Below are 21,374 nucleotides of genomic sequence, written 5' to 3'. Positions count from 1 at the left end.
GGAAGTCAAGTTCCCTACAGGCCTCTCTGGCTCATCCCCATCATGTGGCCCCTTTCTGGAGCTGCTGTACCAGACCAGAGCCCCTCCAGGGTCTCTGGGCCCCCTCAAAACCTACAGGGGAAAGAGGAGGTGAGGCTGGGACAGGATAGGGCCTCTGAAGTGTGGGCCTAAGGCTTTGTCCTTCTGGCCATGGTACCCCACAGGGGCACCACCTCCTGTGGGTGGGGGCCATAGAAGAGCAGCACGAGGCAGGGGAGGCTGCAGAGAGCGCTCCCGGCCTGCTGGCATGTGGAAGTGCTGAGTCATGCTGACAGCTCCGTGGCTGGCTGTCCCAGCCTCTTCCGGCTGCCCCTGCCTTCACCCTGCAGCAGGGAGACCTGGAGGCTTGGACTGCTGAGCATGCAGCCGGGTTGAGGGTCTTTTCCTGTAGTAGCAGGAGGGCAGCCGTGTCCCCTCTGAGCCCAACCAGGCACCGGCCTCATTTCCTGGGGCTACACAGCTAGACACTGGGCAGGGTAAGGGGAGGTCCCCAAGTCCCACCACTCCTCACCCTACGTGCATGCCTACACTGCAAGGAGTGGACAGTCTAGGCTATAGTCAGACCTGTGTTTGAATCCTAGATCAGCAACTTCCTGACGGCATGACCTTCAGACAAGTTCTGTGTCTGTTGCTGCCGTCCCTCTGCTACCCCCATCCCCTCACATCTCCCAGGCTGGGCTCAGAGTCCCTGAACTGGTCTCCCTTCCTCTAGCCTCACCCCCTCGCCCACCCTCCCCTGGGGCCCGGGAACGTTCTGTTTGCTGGGTAATTTATCCCAAGTTCAATGTTCTTTTTAACATGTCTCACTGTCTCGAAAAGATCATGGTTGCTTGTGTTGAAGGGAGGAGAGGGCCCCGGTGGTAGAGACAGGGCCAGGCCCAGCTTCAATCTTGGGGTCAAGAGCCAGTCTTGGAAGCTTGGGGAGAGCCTGTCCCATGAAGCACCTGGTCTTCAAGGGCCTTCCATGCTCCATCCTCCGCCTGAGCCCTCTTGCTCCAGGGTGTTGCCTAGAGTGCCTCAGGCCTCCCCGGCCCAGCTCCCTCCTCCAGGCAGAAGCAGAGCTTAGTTCCCAAGGTTCCCCTTTCCCACTGGCCCACCCAGCCAGTCCCAAGGCCTCTTCCAACCTCTGGTTCACAGCGGGGTCCATCCCCTGCAGCAGGTGGCTCAAGCCTATTCACCCACTCTTCCTCACTTTCCTCTCGTTCCAACAACCCCCATTTTTCTTGATTTTATTGGCCAGATCCCTGTTGTCCTAGACCTCTGTTTCTTAACAGTCAGTACTTCTTCCTCAGCTCCTGATGGCTTCCTTCTTGGGGTGTGGCTTGTGGTGGGCTGCAGGGACCTGGTGACACTGTTGCCCCTTGAGTGTAAATGCCATCTGTTCTGCATATCCACGCATGGCTGCTCCTTTACCCAGAGTGCAGGCTCCTTGAACGGGTGGGGGTGGGAGCCAGCTGGGTCCAGGTGAAAGGGACTGGCCTGACTCACTGTCTGTCCACAGCTACCGAGTCTATTGCTTGCTGGGAGACGGGGAGCTGTCAGAGGGCTCCGTATGGGAGGCCATGGCCTTTGCCAGCATCTATAAGCTGGACAACCTCGTGGCCATTCTAGACATCAATCGCCTGGGCCAGAGTGACCCAGCCCCACTGCAGCACCAGATGGACATCTACCAGAAGCGGTGCGAGGCCTTCGGGTACGTATGAGGCTGTGGCCTGAGTGTGATCACAGCTTTGCAGGTGCAGGAGCTGAAGCTGGGACCTTAAGCCCCATCTAAAAGTCCCTTTCTTTAGCATTTGACTCACAATTTCAAACTCTAGGCATTTAGACTTAGTAACTCAGGCTACTACCATGGATATGTGGGCCAGGCCCAGTTTTAAGTGAGTTTCCTTGTTTCCGTAGTCATGGCATGGTGGTTCTCAGAGCTTCCACACGCCATCTCACATTGACTCACTTTGTTCTTGAGGAAGGAGGGTTCTTGAGGGATAGGGGCTCACTCGGTAAAGCTAAAGGACATATAGCTGTGGAGAGGTTTGAACCTCAGTTTGGTGGCCACATCCCGTGCCCAGCCCCAGCCAGCCTGGGGAGGAGGAACAGGCTCCTGGTGAAATGGGAGAGAGGGTTTCCAGATGCCTCCCTTCGGCCTTGGTTACACATTCAGGGTCGAAGGGCACAAAGCAGGGAGGTCAGTCTGCCTGGGTGTCAGCCAGAGGGGCCCTACCTCAAAGCCTCCACCTATGTCCCCAAACACAAGCTGCTCTGCACAGGAGCCCAGCATTGGCTGAGGAGGCTGTGGAGGGGAGGGAACAGGGCAGGTGCTGTGCAAGGCTTTGGGACTCAGGTCAAGCCTCCAGGGCTGCGTTTTGCAAATGAGCCCGTGCCTGTGACTACACTAAGTAACATGATGCTTGGGGTTACCTTGCAGTAGCATAGCAGATGCAGGCCTGTGTTCCTTGATGACTGACCTCAGGAAGGGAGAAGAGGGAGGAAATAATCTCCGTTGGACAGACGAGAAACCTGAGCCACAGGGTCCTCGCTCCACAGACCTCCCCAAGGCCACATCGATCTGGGTGCTGCTGAGTACAACCCCAGCAGCACCCCTAGGACCTGTGTCCATAAACCTGTGATTCAAGCCAGATTGCTGAAGTCCTGGCTCCACTGCTAACTTGCTTTGTGGCGTGGGTCACGTTACTCCACCTTCACTGTCTCAGTTGATTGTAAAATGGGCCAACTCAGCACCCAGGCATGGCGTGGTGAGGCTTCAATGGGCAGTGCTTGGCATGGCACTCAGTTTGAGCGGTGCTATTTTTATTATTCTTATTATGCCAAAAACAGTCCCCAAAAGGATAGTTTTTCAAGAGAGAGCCTGCTCTGCCCCGGCTCCTTCCTGTATATTTGACAACATGGTGCATTTCAAAAGTTTCCAGCACCACATCCAGCATCTGTGATCAAATGTGTTCCCCCAAATAAAAATTGGGCCAAAAAATTCATCAAGAATCTAATAGCAGACAGATTCCAAACCCAGTGTGCTGACCCCAGAACAGCTTTCAGTAGGAAATGAGCGGATCAGGAATGAAAGAGACAATAAAGGAACTGAGCTCTGGATTACTTAGGAAGAAGAGGAAAACCTGTTCAGAGGCAAACAAAAGGAGTAAAAATAATGGGAAAAAGAAAAGGATTAAAAAACCCAAACTGGAAACCAGAATGTTGCAAGCTTTCTACTACTCCAGCTGAGGCCGCAGTTGTGGGGTGGAGCCTGGGCAGACCTTTCCCTGGGAGGCTCCCAGAGGCTGTGGCCCCTGGGAATTGCCCCTCACTCTCTGCCCGCCCCCCATCCCCAGTTGGCATGCCATCATCGTGGATGGACACAGCGTGGAGGAGCTGTGCAAGGCCTTTGGCCAGGCCAAGCACCAGCCAACAGCCATCATTGCCAAGACCTTCAAGGGCCGAGGGATCACGGGTCAGTATGCATGAGCTGCCCTCCCCACCTTCACCCCTGGCCCGGACCCTGTAGCTACATAGCTCTTACCCTCACATCCAGGGAAACACCAGCTCTTGCTGCACACTGATTGCACCAGGCTCCAGGGAAGGGGAGCGGGAGACACTATGACTCAGTGACACCCCGTGGCTGAGCCAGGATTTGAACTCGGATTTGTCTGGCCTCTGCCAGTGGGGGCATGTACAGGCAGGAGGAGAGGAGGGACTTGGAGGGTATGTGGGTGAGAGGAAGGTTGTGGAGTGAGGCAGCCCCCGTGCCCCACCCTGGCTGGTGCCTTTCAGAGCCGCAGCTCTGTACACTCTGTCAGCTCTGGCCACGTGCTCCAGTTGAAGAGCCAACACAGAGCCGGGCAGGGCCTGGAGAGGCCTGTTCCCTCCAGGTGGTGAGTGGGGTACTCCTCAAGCAATGGCAGGTGCTGAGCAAGGCCTGTGTGGGCCGAGAACCTTGAGGGGTTTGGAACCTGGCTTCTGCCCCAGGCCAGAGAATGAGACAGGCGTAAGTCACTCCTTGGCACCCAGGTGCGGGTTTCAGATTCCTAGGCCTGGGATGGTCCTCACCCATTTTAAAGATGGGAAAATGAGGCTTCAAGTGGTCAGGGACTTGCCCCGGGACAGAGGAAGTCTGTGGCATGGGCGGGGGGCCGATTCCAGGGCCTGGGTAGGCTTCCCTCACAGATGCCCCTGGCTGTCTACCTGCCTGCTCTCAGGGGTGGTGGCTTGTTCTGCCCGTGCAGACTCAGGTATATGAGGACGTTCTGAGTGGGGGGTTGGCGGTGCTGGGTGGTGTCTGGGAGGAGGTGGATGTCGAGGATAGGGCTCTGGATATTGTCATGGCTTTGGTGCTGCTGCCTGGCACTGCCCTCAGGTGTTAATAATATTGGGCAGGATCTGGACCACTTGCAGCTTCTGGGGGGCTCCTGAAGTCTTTGGGGCTGCTGGGTGCTACCTGAGAGGTCAGTCTGTTCTTCGCTCTGGCCAGACTCTAGTGACTACTGAGGTGACCTCCAGGGAGAGGGATATTCAGCCTTGCTGGCCCCACACAACAAGGCGCCATGGGTGGGCAAGCCTAGGTACTTACAGACCCCTCTGCTGCCCACAGATGCATCAGGTGACCCTGGAAGCCTTGTTCTGGCCTTGGGTTCCCCTTCTGATGGCCAGGGTCCCTTCCAACCCAGTGGACAAACTGAGTATTTCTGCAGCAGGCACCACCTCTGTGTGACCCTGTGGGTAGGGTTGCGGGGAGGAAGAGAAGGGACACATTGGTGAAGGGATGGGGCAGCAGGCCCAGAAACACACACCTGCCCACGTCTGACCCCTCCTTTCCCTCTCAGCTGTGAGTTCCGGGAGGACCAGGCAGTAGACAGTGAGTGGTGGGCGCATAGGAGTCTATCCTATTCACTGCGACCCTCCTTTCCTGGCCCCCGTGCCTGGCTGGGCTCCTCCTGTCTGGGATGATGCCATTCCTCCCTTGCCCTCGGCAGGTGGAGGGCCAGGCTCCTGGGGCAGCCTCCTGGCCCTCTGGGAGCTTCTGTCTTACACATTCCTCTGCCCTCCCATGTTGGGCTTGCAGGAGTAGAAGATAAGGAGTCTTGGCATGGGAAGCCCCTCCCCAAAAATATGGCTGAGCAGATCATCCAGGAGATCTACAGCCAGATCCAAAGCAAAAAGAAGATCCTGGCAACTCCCCCGCAGGAGGACGCCCCCTCAGTGGACATTGCCAATATCCGCATGCCCAGCTTGCCCAGCTACAAAGTTGGGGACAAGGTACAAAGTGGGGCTTGTTTCTCTGGACCTGTAGTTCTCAGGTTCCCCAAGGCTGTGGCCCAGATGCGCCTTCTGGAGGGCTGGGAAAGGGAGGAGAGCAATTCATTTAGGACAAGGAGTGATTCCTCAGGTGTTGTTCCTGTCACTTCTCTCAGCAGGACAGATAGCTCTGGAGTTGACCTGCAGAGGCTCAGACAGGGCAAGGGAGTTGTCCACTTAGCAAGCTTAACAAGCTACTGACAGAACTGGGATCAAAGCCAAGGACTCACTCCCAAGTCCTTGCATCGCTGGTCCACGAGGGACCCTTGGCCTGAGCAAGGCTAGGCAGAGCTGTCCTGCTCCAGGTTTCTGCCCCAAGGGAACCCATCCATGCAGCCTGCACCTGGCCTTGACTCCCAAGCCTTCTGTGTTCCCGTGCAAAGTGGAATAGGTTCATAGACCTGGTGCAGCCCGCGGGAGTTTGGGGGCTGGTGGGTGTCTTCTGTAGCTTATACCTTTCACAGCCATTCTGGGGCCTCCAGGGGCTCCCAGACATTGACCGTAGTCATTGGCAACCTTTCAGCAGTTCAAAGTCTCCACAGGACCTTGCGCTCTTGGGCTTCTGTTTTTGGCCCTGTTTTAATCCTTCTCTAAAAGCAGGGCTCCAGGCCGCAGGCATGCACCACCCTCAGAGGGGTCCAGAGGCTTCCCACTCTCTTCCTCACAGATAGCCACCCGCAAGGCCTACGGGCAGGCACTGGCCAAGCTGGGCCATGCCAGTGACCGCATCATCGCCCTGGATGGAGACACCAAAAATTCCACCTTCTCGGAGATCTTCAAAAAGGAGCACCCGGACCGCTTCATCGAGTGCTACATTGCTGAGCAGAACATGGTGGGTGCCGGGGCCGGCTGGCAGGGACAGGTCCACCCAAGGCTGAAAGCTGTGGTCTGAGGGGTGCGGGGCAACCATTTTGGCAGGGCCAGGTGCCTGCTGTGGGCCAGCCCAGGGAGACTATAAGCCAGGACCTAGCATTAACCCTGGACCTTGAGTAGCCAGAGTTTGGGAGGTTCTGCCGAGGTGCAAATGTCCTGGACAAGTGTGCATGCGGGGGAACCGAATGGGACTGCAGGTGCTCTCAGGAGGAGCTGCGTGCAGGCCAGGCCTGGTGGTGAATGGGGTCTCTTCCAGGTGGAGGGCAGGCCCAGCCAGTAGGTGGGGCTGTGATGGGTATAGCAGCCAGAGTCTGTTGAGCGCGTGTAATGCACACGGCTCTGGCCCTGCCACCCTGAGGGATGCAGAGATGAGGGAACTCTGGGCCCCTGACATGTTCCCATCTGGGGAAGCAGCCCCTTGTCAGGAACTGAGGTTGTGAAGTAAGGAACAATGTTTTGTCCACTTTTTCAAAATATCTCCTCATGGTGGTCCAGGAGCCCAGCCTGGCTTGCAGGCCCCCAGGGACAGTGAGCTTCCTCTCTCTGGAGGGCACTCACATCTCCAGAGTTCTTCCAACTGGACCTGAAATTATCTCTGGTTTCCAGAGACTGCTCTGCAGGGGGTGGGACTGGGGAAAGAGGCCTCTTGTTGGCTGGCAGATTTTGGAGCCTTGAGGGGCAGCTGGTTTGGAACTGATGACTGTACTCAGTGCTGCTTCTGGATGAGTGATCTGGGGACTGGAGCCTCAGCAGGCATGAGGCTACTGCCTTTGGACCCTGGGGAGGGATTGGGAGGACCGGTCTCTGCAGAAGGTGGTGGGGGACACATTCAGAAGCTCAGAAAGGATGGACAATCTATACACAAACTGGCCTTCTCCACGAGAGGGGTCCTAGGCTCCCCAACCACCCTCTGCCTGCCCCTTTGGGCTGACCCTGCCCCACCTGCCCCTAGGTGAGCATCGCGGTGGGCTGTGCCACCCGCAACAGGACGGTGCCCTTCTGCAGCACTTTTGCAGCCTTCTTCACACGGGCCTTTGACCAGATTCGCATGGCCGCCATCTCCGAGAGCAACATCAACCTCTGTGGCTCCCACTGTGGCGTTTCCATCGGTGAGTTTAGCCAGGGCACTTACACCTGGAGCTCCCTTGACTTTTGCACCAGGAGGTATGGGAGGAGGGTGGGCGAGGATTCCAGCCCATGGACGAGGGGTCTTATTTCTGCATATCCTTTCCCCACACCCCAGGGGAAGACGGGCCCTCCCAGATGGCCCTGGAAGATCTGGCCATGTTTCGATCAGTCCCCACGTCAACTGTCTTTTACCCAAGTGATGGCGTTGCTACAGAGAAGGCAGTGGAACTAGCCGCCAATACAAAGGTAGGTCGCATGGCTGTTCTTTCTCCTGCTGGCAGCTATCGCTTCCTGAGGGAAACAGAAGAGGAGGCCAGAGCTGGTCACTCGCTGCCCCGGGCGGTATTTCCTGACCTTGCGCCTGGTGTTTGTGTAGCTTGTGGAAGTTAGACAAGAAAAGATGAAATACATGCCCCACTTACTGCCACGTGGCAGACGTTGTCAACTGATTGCCACAGTCTGTCTCCGCTGAGAATCCTGGCAGCCCTGGCCGGTCCGGCGGTTGACACCTGTCCACCCTCCTGAGTTGGGTTCTCCAAGACAGGCAAGGATGAGCTGAGCCCTGTGGTCCAGGCCCGGAGCTGCACTCCATAGACACAGTGTACATGGTCCTGCCCCTCTGCCTGGTGCACGCTGCAGGAGTAGCCCACCTGCAGCCAGTTTACCTGGTGGAAAGTTGCCTTCGGCCTGGGGCTGCAAGGGGCGGGCAGTTCTCAGAGTGTTCAAGTGGGGTGCGGGCGGCTGAGGGCAAGCAAGGCCCTTTTCCCTGCTGGAGTAGCCAGGATGCAGTGACTGACGCTCCCATGGGAAGGGATGGCCTCTCTAGAAAGACCTCGTCTCTGAGGTTGGGTGTGCCACATCCTGTATCCTCAGTTTATCTGTTTCCGTCTCAGGGTATCTGCTTCATCCGGACCAGCCGCCCAGAAAATGCTATCATCTATAACAACAATGAGGACTTCCAGGTCGGACAAGCCAAGGTCAGTGCCTCACATGCCCCAGGAGCCCACAGAGCTGCCTGGACCCTCCCTGCTGTGACTCCCAGCAGTCAGGGCCCACCCTGTCCCGAGGCCCTGAGCCTCACTTGCCCTCTGTGTCACCCCCAGGTGGTCCTGAAGAGCAAGGATGACCAGGTGACTGTGATCGGGGCTGGGGTGACCCTGCATGAGGCCTTGGCTGCCGCCGAGTTGCTGAGGAAAGGTGAGAAGGGGCCTCCAAAGTCATCAACTGAATGGCCACTGCATGCTAGGTCTTGGGGTTCTTTCTTTCTTGAAGAGCTCACAGCTAAAGAGAAAGAATTTCATTTAATTAAATAATGATGGTAATTAAAGCCATCCTTTGAGCACTTGTTCTGTCTGACATGATGCTAAGTCCCGGGACTGCAGTGCTCACAGTCCCTACCCTATGACTCTAAGAGATCCCCCAGCACGGTGGTCAGATCAGTGGCCTGGAGCCTGCCCGCAGGGCTGGAATCACTCAGCCAGACGCTAATTAAGGAAGTTATTCCCTACCTATCACCATGCCTGTTTTCCCATCTGTAAAATGGAGATACTAGCCCCTTCCCCGCAGGGCTGTCCTGAGGGTTACATGCATGTGACCTGGTATTCTATTATTATTACTGCGAGCTCACAGTGTTGGCTAGTGGTTTGTAGGGGAGACAGGCATTGGCCTCTCCTGCAATAGAATCACACAACAGATGTCATGTTTTAGCACGAAAGAGCGGGCAGGTGTGGCATCTTCCAGAAAGTGGCCTCAGAGTGGGTAGGAATTGATCGGTAGAGAGGGGAGTAAAGGGAGGCCGGAGCAGGGCCAGGCAGGAGCAAGATGGGGCTGGAGGAGCCAGGGGACCCCATCCCCAGGCAGGGGGAGATCCAGTGGGGTGAGCTTTAAGCAGGGCCTGGCAGGCGTGGGTTTGTCCTTCTGAGAAGGTGCTTCTGCTGCTGGGGCTGCACCTGGGCCTCTGATCACTCCGCTGGCTGCAGCTCCCCCACATCACCACATCAACCCTCACCTTCTGTCAGGCCAGATACCTGGAGTGTGTCCTCTCGCATTCCCTTTGTCTTCGAGGTTGTGGGAGGATGAGGGAAGGCGCTCAGGGCCTGCACACTCCACTCTGGGTTCTTGGATACTGCAGGCAACACAGCTGGACCAGATGCCCCAGTGCAAGGGGTTGGCAGGCATAAGCTCAGCCATGGGAACAAGGTGGCAAGTGGTTCTCCCTGGGACAGGGACAGGCCCGCAGGCTGAGCTCTTAGCTAAACGCAGTCCTCAGGATGTCCCACCAGGCCCCCACCAGGGCAGACGGTGGTGCCCAGCCCTCCCCTCAGCCATGCCGTATGCTCTCCCTCACAGAAAAGATCAACATCCGCGTGCTGGACCCCTTCACCATCAAGCCGCTGGACAGAAAACTCATTCTCGACAGCGCTCGTGCCACCAAGGGCAGGATCCTCACCGTGGAGGACCATTATTACGAAGGTAAGGAGGCCTGGGGCAGGCAAGCTGGGCAAGGGGCAGGGCCAGAGAGCCCGAGCATTGGACGTGCCTCTTCTGTCTGAGCCCCAGGAGGGCAGCGGTGGCCCAGAACCCCCAGAGCTGTCCCTCTAGAGCAGCTGGGACGTGGTCTCTTAACAGGCCTCAGGCTTGGCCTGGAGACCCAGCTAACGCACAGCTGCTGGTGAGCTCTGTGGAGCTCCTGCTGCCCAGGAAGCTGGCGAGGATTCCAGCCTCGCTGCTAAATGGTGGATGGTGGTGTCCCTGAGGTAGTGGTGAGTCCTTCACACAGCAGGCTCCCTAAGTACACACCAGCCTCTCTAAGGAGGAGGCCCCAGTGGGAGAGATGGGCTTTGACTCTGGGGTCAAATCTAGATAATCAGACTATGGACAGTTGCTGGCCAGAGGATGGTGTTTGAAACAAACATTTAGAGGCCACGTTTGGGCCTATAAAAATAGTTTTGGGCCGAGTGTGGTGGCTCACGCCTGTAATCCCAGCAGTTTGGGAGGCTGAGGATGGCAGATTTCTTGAACTCAGGAGTTGGAGACCAGCCTGGGCAACGTGGCAAAACCTGACTCTTTAAAACAATAAAAACAATGAGTTATGTGATGGGCTCGTGGCTGCAGGTGGAGAAAGGCGGTGCGTATGCAGCTTCCTCCATCCTTGACTAAGGCTGACAGGGCTGGGCCCACCACTGCTCACCCTGAGGCCTCGTCTGACTCCCCTCCTTTCATTTCTAGGTGGCATTGGTGAGGCTGTGTCCAGTGCAGTAGTGGGCGAGCCTGGCATCACTGTCACCCACTTGGCAGTTAACCGGGTACCAAGAAGTGGGAAGCCAGCTGAGCTGCTGAAGATGTTCGGTATTGACAAGGATGCCATTGCACAAGCTGTGAAGGGCCTCATCACCAAGGCCTAGGGCGGGTATGAAGTGTGGGGCGGGGGTCTATACATTCCTGAGATTCTGGGAAAGGTGCTCAAAGATGTACTGAGAGGAGGGGTAAATATATGTTTTGAGAAAAATGAATTGGCCCTGAAATGTTTTCTTCTTTGATGTGTTTGCAGCCAGTGTGGGTTCTGGGGAAGAAGGGTAGAGGGTGCGCTAGGGAGGCTGGTGTCCTTGGCCCTGGGCCAGGACCTGGGTGTCCCAAGTCCCCTTGGAATCACCTGCAACTGCCCTTAACCTCCAGAACTATCACTGCCTCCCATTCATCACCAGGTGACATTTGACTGCAACCTGCCTTCTTGCTGAGAGGCTGAGACCCACATCCCTCATTGTGACCTCAGTCCGCCCAGCCCTGAGGGGGCTGGGGAACTGCTCGGTCTGGAAGCTGACGGGGCACTCTCAGGGCTGCCCCACCTCCCCCAAGTCCCCACAGCCTTGCAGTCAGGTCTCAGGGTAGAGAGGTTCACTTGCTTACTGTCCCTCGTCCTTGTCAGACCTTCTTAACTAGGCATCTCAGAGAAGCAGATCAGGGCAGCCTTCGTCCTGGGGGGAAAGGGACCCTCAGGATGGCATGAGAGGTCCTCAGTCCCAAGTGTGGAACTGTCCCCCTCAACTTGTTAAAATGTAGATTTCTGGGTCTTGCCACTGGGGCCTGGGACTCTATATGACAACTGGCCCAGGAGCTTCTGATGTCATACACAGAATTCTGCAGTCCCCAGCTCCAGCCCCGTCCTCTCTGCTGTTCCTAGGTGACTGCCCTCACACTGCCGGTTTCTCCCCCCTGCTGCTCAGGCTCAGCTGGGGTCAGCCCTGCTTCTAAGGCCAGTTCTGCAAAACCTTGTACTGGCCAAGAACAAACTAGTGCTGGGGGAGGAGGGCTGGGTGTCCCGGCCACTGGTGGGGTCCCCAGGAAATCCTCAGAGCTGTTGCAAGGAGACACATTTGTGGACCTGTCCACCTGTCCTCCTGACAGTCTGGAGAGAAAAAACCTGTCAAAGCCGAGGTCAGACAACTGCCCCCACCACTTAGCTACCCAGCCAGGTCTGGCAGTGCTGGGGGCTGTGCCTGTTTGCCTTAACACCAATTTCAGAGGGAGCAGGCATGGGGTGACGTGGTTGGGTCCCAGGGAGGTGCCCTGGGCTAATGCCTGTTCACCAGTGTGTTGAGGGCAGACCTGGGATTGGGACCTGGGTCTCTGTGAGTCTAGAGATTCCACCTTCTGTACCCTACTGCCCCTGGGGCCCTCAAAAGAGAATCATGCAATAGGCTCCCTAGAAGGGCCCTGGTCGCACAGGATGATGGGAACAGCCCGGGGCGCAGGTCCCGTGCGTCTCCAGAGCCCACAGGCCCCTGCAGAGAATCTAGAGGCAAATACTGGGACAAGGACAGCTGAGCCATAGACACAGGCCCAGCTTACAGCCTGGTGAGCCCATCTACACTGGCTAGCCATGCCCCAAGGACCTGAGAGGCCCTGGTTAACCCAAAGCAGAGGGACAGGAGCGGCAGCTGCCTTCACCCCCAGCCTGCCCGGCCTCTCCCAGGCCCACACGGCTTGTGAAGGAGAGGCCAAGAGCCTGGGCAGCAGGTGCCAGGGCCTGGGCAGGATGAGGGAGGAGAGGCAAGACCCCTGATCCAGTCACCCAGACCCAGTCCTGGGACATCAAGGCCACGGGAAGCTGGGACATTCAGGGATCCCAAGCCATGGTGAGCTCCTGAAACTCTGCCTCCTTTTTGGTGAGAAGACTTAGTGTAGGGCGTGCTTGGTGCGGAGTGTGCTGGAAGCCATCACTGGGCCTTCATGGGAGGCTGACGAACTTGTCATTTCTCCCTCAGCCCCTGCTCAGGCAGTACAGGAAGCCAAGACAGTGCCTGAGGCCTGACTGGAGGCTGGTGTGGCCTGACCTGCCAGCTAGCAAGGCCTGGCGGGGCCTGACGGCAGAGGCAGCTGAGCAGGAGGGCAGCATGGCCCCGCGGCAGCCTAGGACAAACTTTCCTGGCACCAGGGAAAGCCCCTCCCACCCCCACTGGTAAAGGGGAGGCTGAGGCTACAGTCCACACAGCCATGAGCCGGGGTGCAGCTGCAAGGAGGGTGTGCTGGTGGTACCTCACGTCCCTACCCACTCGGGCAAAGGCTGTGGCAGCTGAGCCTGACAGGGGCGGGCAGGGCTGGAGGCAAACTTCCCAGACCAAAGCCACCCCACCATCCTCTGCTCAGTACATGGGGCAGTCCTCTCCCCAGGCCTCCGTTTCCTCATTTGTTCAGTGGGAATCTTGACGGCCTCACAAGGCCGTTGTGAGAATGAATAAGAGAAGTATTAATGCCTTTAGAACACTGCTAGGCAGATATGGGCTCAGAAGAAGTTGGAATTCCTAACTGTTCACAGGCAGGGGCACCTGGCTGGAGGTGCGTTGTGTGACTGCAGACACTTAGGAAGCACAGACTTCTGCCCATAGCAGCCCAGGCTGGGCAGTCAGGGCCTGGCTCTCAGGGGTGGTGGCCCAGCACACAGCTGGGTTTTTTTATTCAGTGGGGGGTTTATTTTTTTGTTTTTTATATTATATATTTTATATTATTCAGTGGGTTTTAATATATTCAAGTTGTGCAACAATGCCACAATCAGTTCCAAAATATTTCCATCACCCCAAAAGGAACCCTCTACCAGCCCTCTGCTGGGGGCCACACAGACGCCTCTTGCTGCAGAGCTGGGATCACAGCTGTCCCCCTGCTCCCACCAAAGGTCCCCTCCTAACATGGGTGTGCGTAGGGCAGGATCTGGGTCCTGCCATGAAGGGAAAAAACCACTTCAAACAGCTTGTCCTGCTTTCCTGCCTCCAGGGCGAGGCTCTGCCTGCAGGACCTGGGTCCCATGTGTCCCCTCTGGTCCTCTTTGGGAGGAGGAAGAGGGGAGAGGACCTGGTGAGGGCTGTTGCGCTGGGTGGGATTCCAGAAATCACCGACGCTCGGGGATGTGGGTTTTACAGACATACGGATCTGCAGTATGAATCATGAAAACACCTACACACAGAAGGTGGGGAAAGGAACAGCACAGCAGAACAGAACGGTGCTGACGGCAGGTTCCTTCCCCTGCCCAGGGAGGACCCAAAGCCAGGTCTGCCCCAGTCTTCACTCCAGAGAAGGGAGGTTGTCCAGACATGGCCCTAAGGGCAAGATGAGGAAAATTTCTCACTGAGTTGGGCCCAGGTGCTGCTGGCAACCCAGGTTGGACACTCAGGGCCTGTATTCACTCTGGTTTTGGTGCTGGTTTATTCTAGGTCAGGCACAACCTTGGGAAGAATGAGCCCTTTGTTCCTGGTTCAGCTGGCAAGACAGGAAAGGGCTGCCCTAGGGTCAGGGGTCCTGCCGCTGCCCCACAGCCTGGCCTGAAAGCTGCCGAAGCCCCAGTCGGCTCAAGCTGCCATGAGACAGTACCATAGGCTGGATGGCTCAAATAACACAAGTGTGCTTCTCACTGTGCTGGAGGCTGGCAAGTCCAAAATCCAAATGTTGCCCCTTCAGTTTCCAGCAAGGCTGTCTTCTGGGCTTGCAGGTGGCCTTGCCCCTCTGTGTCCTGGGGGCGGGAGGAGCCAGCCCTCTCTGGTGCCTCTTATAGTATAAGGACACTAATCCCATCAGATCAGGGCTCCACCCTTAGGACCTCGTTTAACCTTAGTTACCTTTCTACAGAAACTCTCTCCAAATACAGTCACATTAGGGGTTAGAGCTTCAAATTATGAATTTGGGTTCGGTTGGGGGCCACAGCTCAGTCCATAGCAGCCTTCAAATCTGCCAAGTTCACAGTTCACTTCTCTCCCAGGGGCACACTATTCTGGATGTTGGAACTTGAAGTATGAGAGAAAAATGAAACTACCTGAGATTTAAATGAGAAGAGGGGGCTGGGTGCAGTGGCTCATGCCTATAATCCCAGCACTTTGGGAGGCCAAGGCAGGAGGATCACTTTTGCCCAGGAGTTCAAGACCGCCCTGGCATCATGGAGAAACCCCATCTCTACACAAAAGAGGATACAAAAATTAGCCAGGCAGCAGCATGCACCTGTGGTCTCAGCTACTCAGGAGGCTGAAGAAAGAGGATCACTTGAGCCTGGGAAATGGAGGTTGCAGTGAGCTGTGAGCACACCTCTGCACTCCAGCCAGGGCAACAGAGCAAGATTCTGTCTCAAAAAATAAAAAATAAGAAATAAAAACTGGGAAGAAGGAGGGTTCATTAAAAAGGGAACAGAGGCCAGGCGTGGTAGCTCATGCCCGTAATCCCAGCATTTTAGGAGGCCGAGACAGGTGGATCACCTGAGATCAGGAGTTTGAGACCAGCCTGACCAAAATGGTGAAACCCCGTCTCTACTAAAAATACAAAAATTAGTCAGGCATGATGGTGTGCACCTGTAATCCCAGCTACTCAGGAGGCTAAGGCAGGAGAATCGCTTGAACCTGGGAGGTGGAGGTTGCAGCGAACCAAAAACAGCAGCAGAAACCCATCAGCAGTCCACTGAGCACCCCTCCACACACATCCAGGTCCAGGGCAGGAGAAAACCCCAATCCCCCTCCCAACAACAACAAAGTTTCCAACACTGGCAAATGCTTTCCCCCAAAATGTGGGTTTCTGCCTCAAGTCTTCATCAAAGTACCTCAGGTAGTGTTAATTAGTACAGCAAGTTGTACATGGTATGTCTTTATGTTTTTAGTGATTTCAGATCTGAACATTCTATACACATGTTTTTCACATGTTTTCACAGGAGGAAGGGACAACCGACCAGAGCGTTTTTGTTTTGTTTGAGACACGGTCTCACTTTGTGGCTTAGGCTGGAGTGCTGTGGTATGATCTTGGCTCACTGCAGCCTCGGCTCCTGGGCTCAAGTGAACCTCCCACCTCAGCCCGGAGTAAGCTGGATCTGCAGGTGTGCACCACCACACCCAGCTAATTTTTGTATTCTTTGTATGCACAGGGTCTCCCCATGTTGTTCAGGCTGGTCTCGAACTTGTGGGCTCAAGCAATCCACCAGCCTTGGCCTCCCAAAGTGCTGGGATTACAGGTGTGAGCTGCTGCGTCTGGCCTACTGACCAGAGTTTTAACAAAAACTTCCCATCCATACGCTACACTTTAAATTCTGGAAGTTTCCATCTCTACTCCTGTATGTCTAAAAGACTGAGAAATCCCCACCCGATTCAGAACTGGATGAGGTGCTTTATCCCTTTAAGAATTTACTTGGAGACAAGCAGAGACTTCTGCACACGCCTGAGCCCAGGTTCCCCAGGGTTGGGGGGGTAAAGGGCTTTGACATTTCCACCCCACCAGGAATTTCATTTGAGCTGATCTCCGCAAAATAGATCTCAGCAATTGCCTGTCCATTCATCCTCAGAGGCCCACACTGCATTGCTTTGCAGGTGGTGGTGGCCTGCATGGAAGAGGAGCCTGCAGCGCCACCTATAGGGCCTGGGAGGGATGGACTCACGGACCAGAGATCCTGGCTGCAGCAGTGCCTTCTGGTCGTCGTCACACAGAACTGAAACTGCAAGGTGCATGCTGGGACAAAGATGTCAGGCAATGATTCACTCCCTGTGAGACTAGGCAGGGATCTCTTCCAGTAACACCGGAGCCCACTGACTTTACTTTTTCCTTATTCTATTTTTTCTAATTTTTATTTAATTTTATTTTTTGAGATAGGATCTCACTCTGTTGCCCGGGCTGGAGTGCAGTGGCATGATCTCACTGTAGCCTCGACCTCCTAGGCTCAGGTGATTCTCCCACCTCAGCCTCCTGAGTAGCTGGAACTACAGGCACATGCCATCAAACCTAGCTAATTTTTGTATTTTTTGTAGAGATGGAGTTTCACCATATTGTCCAGACTAGTTAAATTTTACTTTTTAAAAGGCTAAACTCAAAACTTCTGGGCTCAAGCAATTCTCCCACCTCAGCTCCCCAAGTAGCTAGGAGTACAGACATGTGCCACCACACCTGGCTTATTATTTTTAAATGATGTGTTTGCTTTTATTTAGTTTTTTTCTATTTTTGGAGACAGGGTCTTGCTTTGTCACTCAGGCTAGAGCACAGTGGTATAATCATAGCTTACTGCAGCCTCGAACTCCTGGGCCCAAGCAATCTTCCCACCTCAGCCTTTCCAGTAGCTGAGACTACAGATGTGCACCACCACACCCAGTTTGCTTTTATTTTTTATTGACACATAACTGTATATATTTATGAGTTACAGTGTGATATTTTAATACATGTATACAATGTGTAGTGATCAAATCAGGGTAATTAACATATCCATCACCTCAAACACTTATTTCTTTGTGTCGGGAAGATTCAAAATGCACTCTTCCGCTGGGCTCAGTGGCTCATGCCTGTAATCCCAGCACTTTAGGAGGCTGAGGAGGGCAGATCACGAAGTCAGGAGTTCAAGACCAGCCTGACCAATGTGGTGAAACCCCGTCTCTACTAAAAATACAAAACAAAAATTAGCCAGGCGTGGTGGCACTCACCTGTAATCCCAGCTACTCAGGAGGCTGAGGCAGGAGAATCACTTGAACCCGCGAGGTGGAGGTTGCAGTGAGCCAAGATCGTGCCACTGCACTCCAGCCTGGGCAACAGAGCGAGAATTTGTCTCAAAAAAAAAAAAAAAAATTCCACTCTTCTAGCTATTTTAAAGTATAATCCAATAACAATAAGTTGTTAATTACGGTCAGCCTACGGTGCTATGTAACACTAGGACTTATTCCTCGGACCTAGCTGTACTTTCATGTCTGTTGACCAGCCTTTGGTGGTTTTACTTCCTAAATGATCCCAAGTGTGCCACCTTCTGCCCTCATCCTGGTCCAGACCTCCATCATCTCTCCTGAGAGACAGCAGTCAATGGCCTCCCACTTGCCTCTTGATCTCCCTGCTCCCCCTGCTCATTCTCTACACAGCAGCCCAAGGGAACCTTCTAGAACCTGACACAATGGCTCTTCTGCTCACACATCCCCGCTCACACATGGCTGCCAGTGGATGAAGCCTTCTCTGACCCTTTTCAGCCTCATCTCAAATCTTCTCCTCCTCACTTCCCAGACCCCAGCTCTGGCCCAGCTCCTCTTAGTTCCTCAATGGTCTCTCTCACTTCCTCTTCTGCCTACCCACCACCCCCCAGTCTGAGTTGGTGCCCGAATGCTTAGGACTGAGGAAAACAAAAGTTGGTTTGGCAAGAGGAAGGATGGTGACCCAAGATGGGGAAGAGAGGGCTGGATGGTATGGGAGGAAGGGGGGTCAGGAAAGGCTCCTGGGCGGAGGGGCATCCAAGCCAAGGCTTCAGGTATGGACTGGGGGTCTGGGAGTGAGCTGTGGGGGGCTGGGGATGGAGTTGGGGTGCCCTTTCCAGGAGGAGTCCTATTTGGGTAACAGCAAACATCTAGTTTGACTAGAAGGTACATGTAGGGGTCAGTGAAATGAGTGTGGGAGACGGAGCCTTGAATGCCAGGGACTAGAACCTGGTCAATCACAGGGAATCAGATTCCAACCCCGGCTAGCCTCAGGCAAATCCCCCACCCATCAGAAGGGCCTCTGCTTCCTCACTGATAAGACAAGATATTGTTGGCAGGGCACTGTGGCTCATGCCTGCAATGCCAATACTTTGGGAGGCTAGGGTGGGAGGATCACTTGAGCCTGGGAGTTCAAGATCAGCCTGGGTGACTCAGGAAGACCCTGTTTCTACAAAAAAAATACAAAAATTAGCTGGACGTGGTGATGCACACCTGTGGTCCCAGCTACTGAGGAGGAGAGCTTGAGGTTGGGAGGTCAAGGCTGCAATGAGCCATGATTGAGCCACTGCACTCCAGCCTGGACAACAGAGTGAGATCCTGTCTTAAAAAAAGAAAAGACGGGATATTGTCACAGTTCCTACCTTAACAGAAGATTGCACACTTTATAGCTCAAATAATACTCAGGCCAGATCTCAAGGTACTAAACACACATTTGGGATGGAGGTGATGGACAGGCAGAGACTTGAGCCGGGGCTGCCTGGTTAGCCACTCCAGGTGCCAGTCCCAGCTTTCTCACCAACCACTAAGAGATCCCAAGCATGTCCTGCCCTCTTTTGTCCTGGTGTCCCCGAGAGAGAGAAGAAACAGAGTCCCCAGGCATCTGATAAGAGTCCAAAGCTGCCTGTCCCCGGCTCAAGATATCTCCAAGGAATCCTCCGAAGATTTTAAGGGTAAACTTAAAATTCCTGCAGATTTTTCCCTCTGCTCTATAACATCCAGTTTTACTAGAAAAAATAATATTTTGCATCACTTATTCATATATTTGATATTATTCCTTTCTTAAATGTTCAATGGAATTCTCCAGTGAAGCCATCTAGGTCTGGAGTTTTCTTTGTGGGAAAGTTTTTAACTTCAAATTCAATTCCTTTCATGGATATGGGTTGATACGGTTTGGCTCTGTGTACCCAAATCTCATTTCAAGTTGTAATCCCCATGTGTCAGAGGAAGGACAAGGTGGGAGGTAACTGGATGACAGGGGCAGTTTCCCCCATGCTGTTCTCATGATAGTGAGTTCTCAGAGAGCTGATGGTTTTAAAGTGTGGCACTTCCTCATTCTCACACTCACTCTCTCCTGCTGCCTTGTGAAGAAGGTGCCTACTTCCCCTTCTGCCATGATTGTAAGTTTCATGAGGCTCCCACAGCCATGCAGAACTGCAAGCCAACTGAACCTCTTTCCTTTATAAATTACCCAGTCTCAGGCTTTTTTTTTTTTTTTTTGAGATGGAGTCTCGCTCTGTTGTCCAGGTTGGAGTGCAGTGGCACGATCTCGGCTTACTGCAGCTTCTGCCTCCCTGTAGCTGGGACTATAGGTCCGTGCCACCACGCCTGGCTAATTTTTTTTTTTAGTAGAGACAGGGTTTCACTACGTTGGCCAGGCTGGTCTTGAACTCCTGACTTCAAGTGATCTGCCCTCCTTGGCCTCCCAAAGTGCTGGGATTATGGGTGCGCACCACCATGCCTGGTTAATTTTGTATTTTTAGTAGACACAGGGTTTCATCGTGTTGGCCAGGCTGGTTTCAAACTCCTGACCTCAGGTGATCCACCTGCCTCAGCCTCCCAAAGTGCTGGGATTACAGGCGTGAGCCACCGCGCCCAGCCAAGGTTATCTGTTTCTTGAGTGAGTTTTTGAAGTTTGTATTTTTCAAGGAATTTGTTCATTTCATCTAAACTGTACTGAGCATCCCACAAATTCTGAAATGTCTTATTTTCATTCCGTTCAAAATGCTTTCTAATCTCCTGTTTGATTTCCTCTTGCTCCAAGGATTATTTGGAAGTATATTGTTTAGTTTTCAAATATTTGGGGACTTTCCAGAGATCTTTCTATACTGACTACTAATTCAATTCCACTGTGGTTAGAAAACATCCTTTGTGTGTCTTGAATTCGTTTAAATGTATTGAGAATTGTTTTGTGACACAGAGTATGTGTACTTGAAAAGAATGTGTATTCTGCTGTTACTGAGTCAACTCAGCGACAGTGTTGTTCAAATCTTCTCTATCCTTACTGATTTCCGTCTACTTGTTTTATTATTGAGAGAGGGGTGCTGAAATTTTCAATGTTAATTGTGAATTTGTCTATTTCTTGTAGTTCTATTCATTTTTGCTTCATTTATTTTGAAGCTGTTATTAGATTTTAGGATTGCTAGGTATTTTTTAAGTGAAAGCAAGTTTATTAAGAAAGTAAAGGAGGCTGGGCACAGTGGCTCATACCTGTAATCCCAGCACTTTGGGAGGCTGAAGCGGGCAGATCATGAGGTCAGGAGTTCAAGACCAGCCTGACCAACATGGTGAAACCTCGTCTCTACTAAAAGTACAAAAATTAGCCAGGTGTGGTGGCTCGCGCCCATAATCCCAGCTACTCAGGAGGCTGAGGCAGGAGAGTTGCTTGAACCCAGGAGGCAGAGGTTGCAGTTAGCCAAGATCGTGCCACTACACTCCAGCCTGGGCAACAAGAGCAAGACTCGGTCTCAAAAAAAGAAACAAACAAACAAAAAAAAACAGAAAAGAAAGTGAAGGAATAAAGAATGACTACTCCACAGGCAGAGCAGCCAGATTGCTAGATTATTAGGATTACTGGGTTTTTAGAATTGTTATTTGTTATGTTCTCTTGATAAATTGACATGTTTATTATTTTGAAATGACCCTCTTTATCCCTGGTAACATTCTTTGTCCTGAAATCTACTTCCTCTGGTATTAACATAGCCACTTCAGTTTTTTTAGATTAGTGTTAGCATGGTGCATAATTTTCTGTTCCTTTAGCTTTACACTATTTGTATATTTATTTTATTTCTTTAAAAAAGTGGTGGGGTCTCACTCTTGCTCAGGCTGGAATTCAGTGGCACAATCATGGCTCACTGCAGCCTTGAACTCTGGGGCTCAAGTGACTCTCCTGCCTCTGCCTCCTCAGTAGCTGGGACTATAGGCACATGCCACCATGCCTAGTATTTTATCATTTATTTCATTTATTTTTTATTTTTTTGATACATTTTCTGAAAATAAATATTATTTATTTATTTTTGAGACGGGATCTGGCTCTGTCACTGGGCTGGAGTGCAGTGGTGTGATACTGGCTCACTGCAA

At 53.4% G+C, this 21,374-nt stretch overlaps 1 protein-coding gene across 1 annotated transcript in view; it reads left to right on the top strand.

The window, feature by feature from the left end:
• The window catches only part of TKT (transketolase), a 30,597-nt gene extending 19,751 nt beyond the window's left edge, over positions 1–10,846 (top strand). Inside the window, exons 5-14 of the mRNA XM_005547392.5 lie at positions 1,541–1,732; positions 3,378–3,496; positions 5,105–5,298; positions 6,005–6,169; positions 7,163–7,319; positions 7,454–7,584; positions 8,232–8,315; positions 8,442–8,535; positions 9,688–9,810; positions 10,567–10,846. Of these exons, the coding sequence (XP_005547449.3) occupies positions 1,541–1,732; positions 3,378–3,496; positions 5,105–5,298; positions 6,005–6,169; positions 7,163–7,319; positions 7,454–7,584; positions 8,232–8,315; positions 8,442–8,535; positions 9,688–9,810; positions 10,567–10,742 (1,435 nt within the window). The 3' untranslated portion in view covers positions 10,743–10,846. The remainder of the gene's footprint in view (positions 1–1,540; positions 1,733–3,377; positions 3,497–5,104; positions 5,299–6,004; positions 6,170–7,162; positions 7,320–7,453; positions 7,585–8,231; positions 8,316–8,441; positions 8,536–9,687; positions 9,811–10,566) is intronic.
• The last annotated feature ends 10,528 nt before the right edge of the window (positions 10,847–21,374 follow it).

This window comes from Macaca fascicularis, chromosome 2 (assembly GCF_037993035.2).
Source record: "Macaca fascicularis isolate 582-1 chromosome 2, T2T-MFA8v1.1".
NCBI classification, from domain to species: domain Eukaryota; kingdom Metazoa; phylum Chordata; class Mammalia; order Primates; family Cercopithecidae; genus Macaca; species Macaca fascicularis.
Note: the sequence above shows the minus strand (reverse complement) of the source record. Positions and strands in the feature narration are given on the sequence as shown.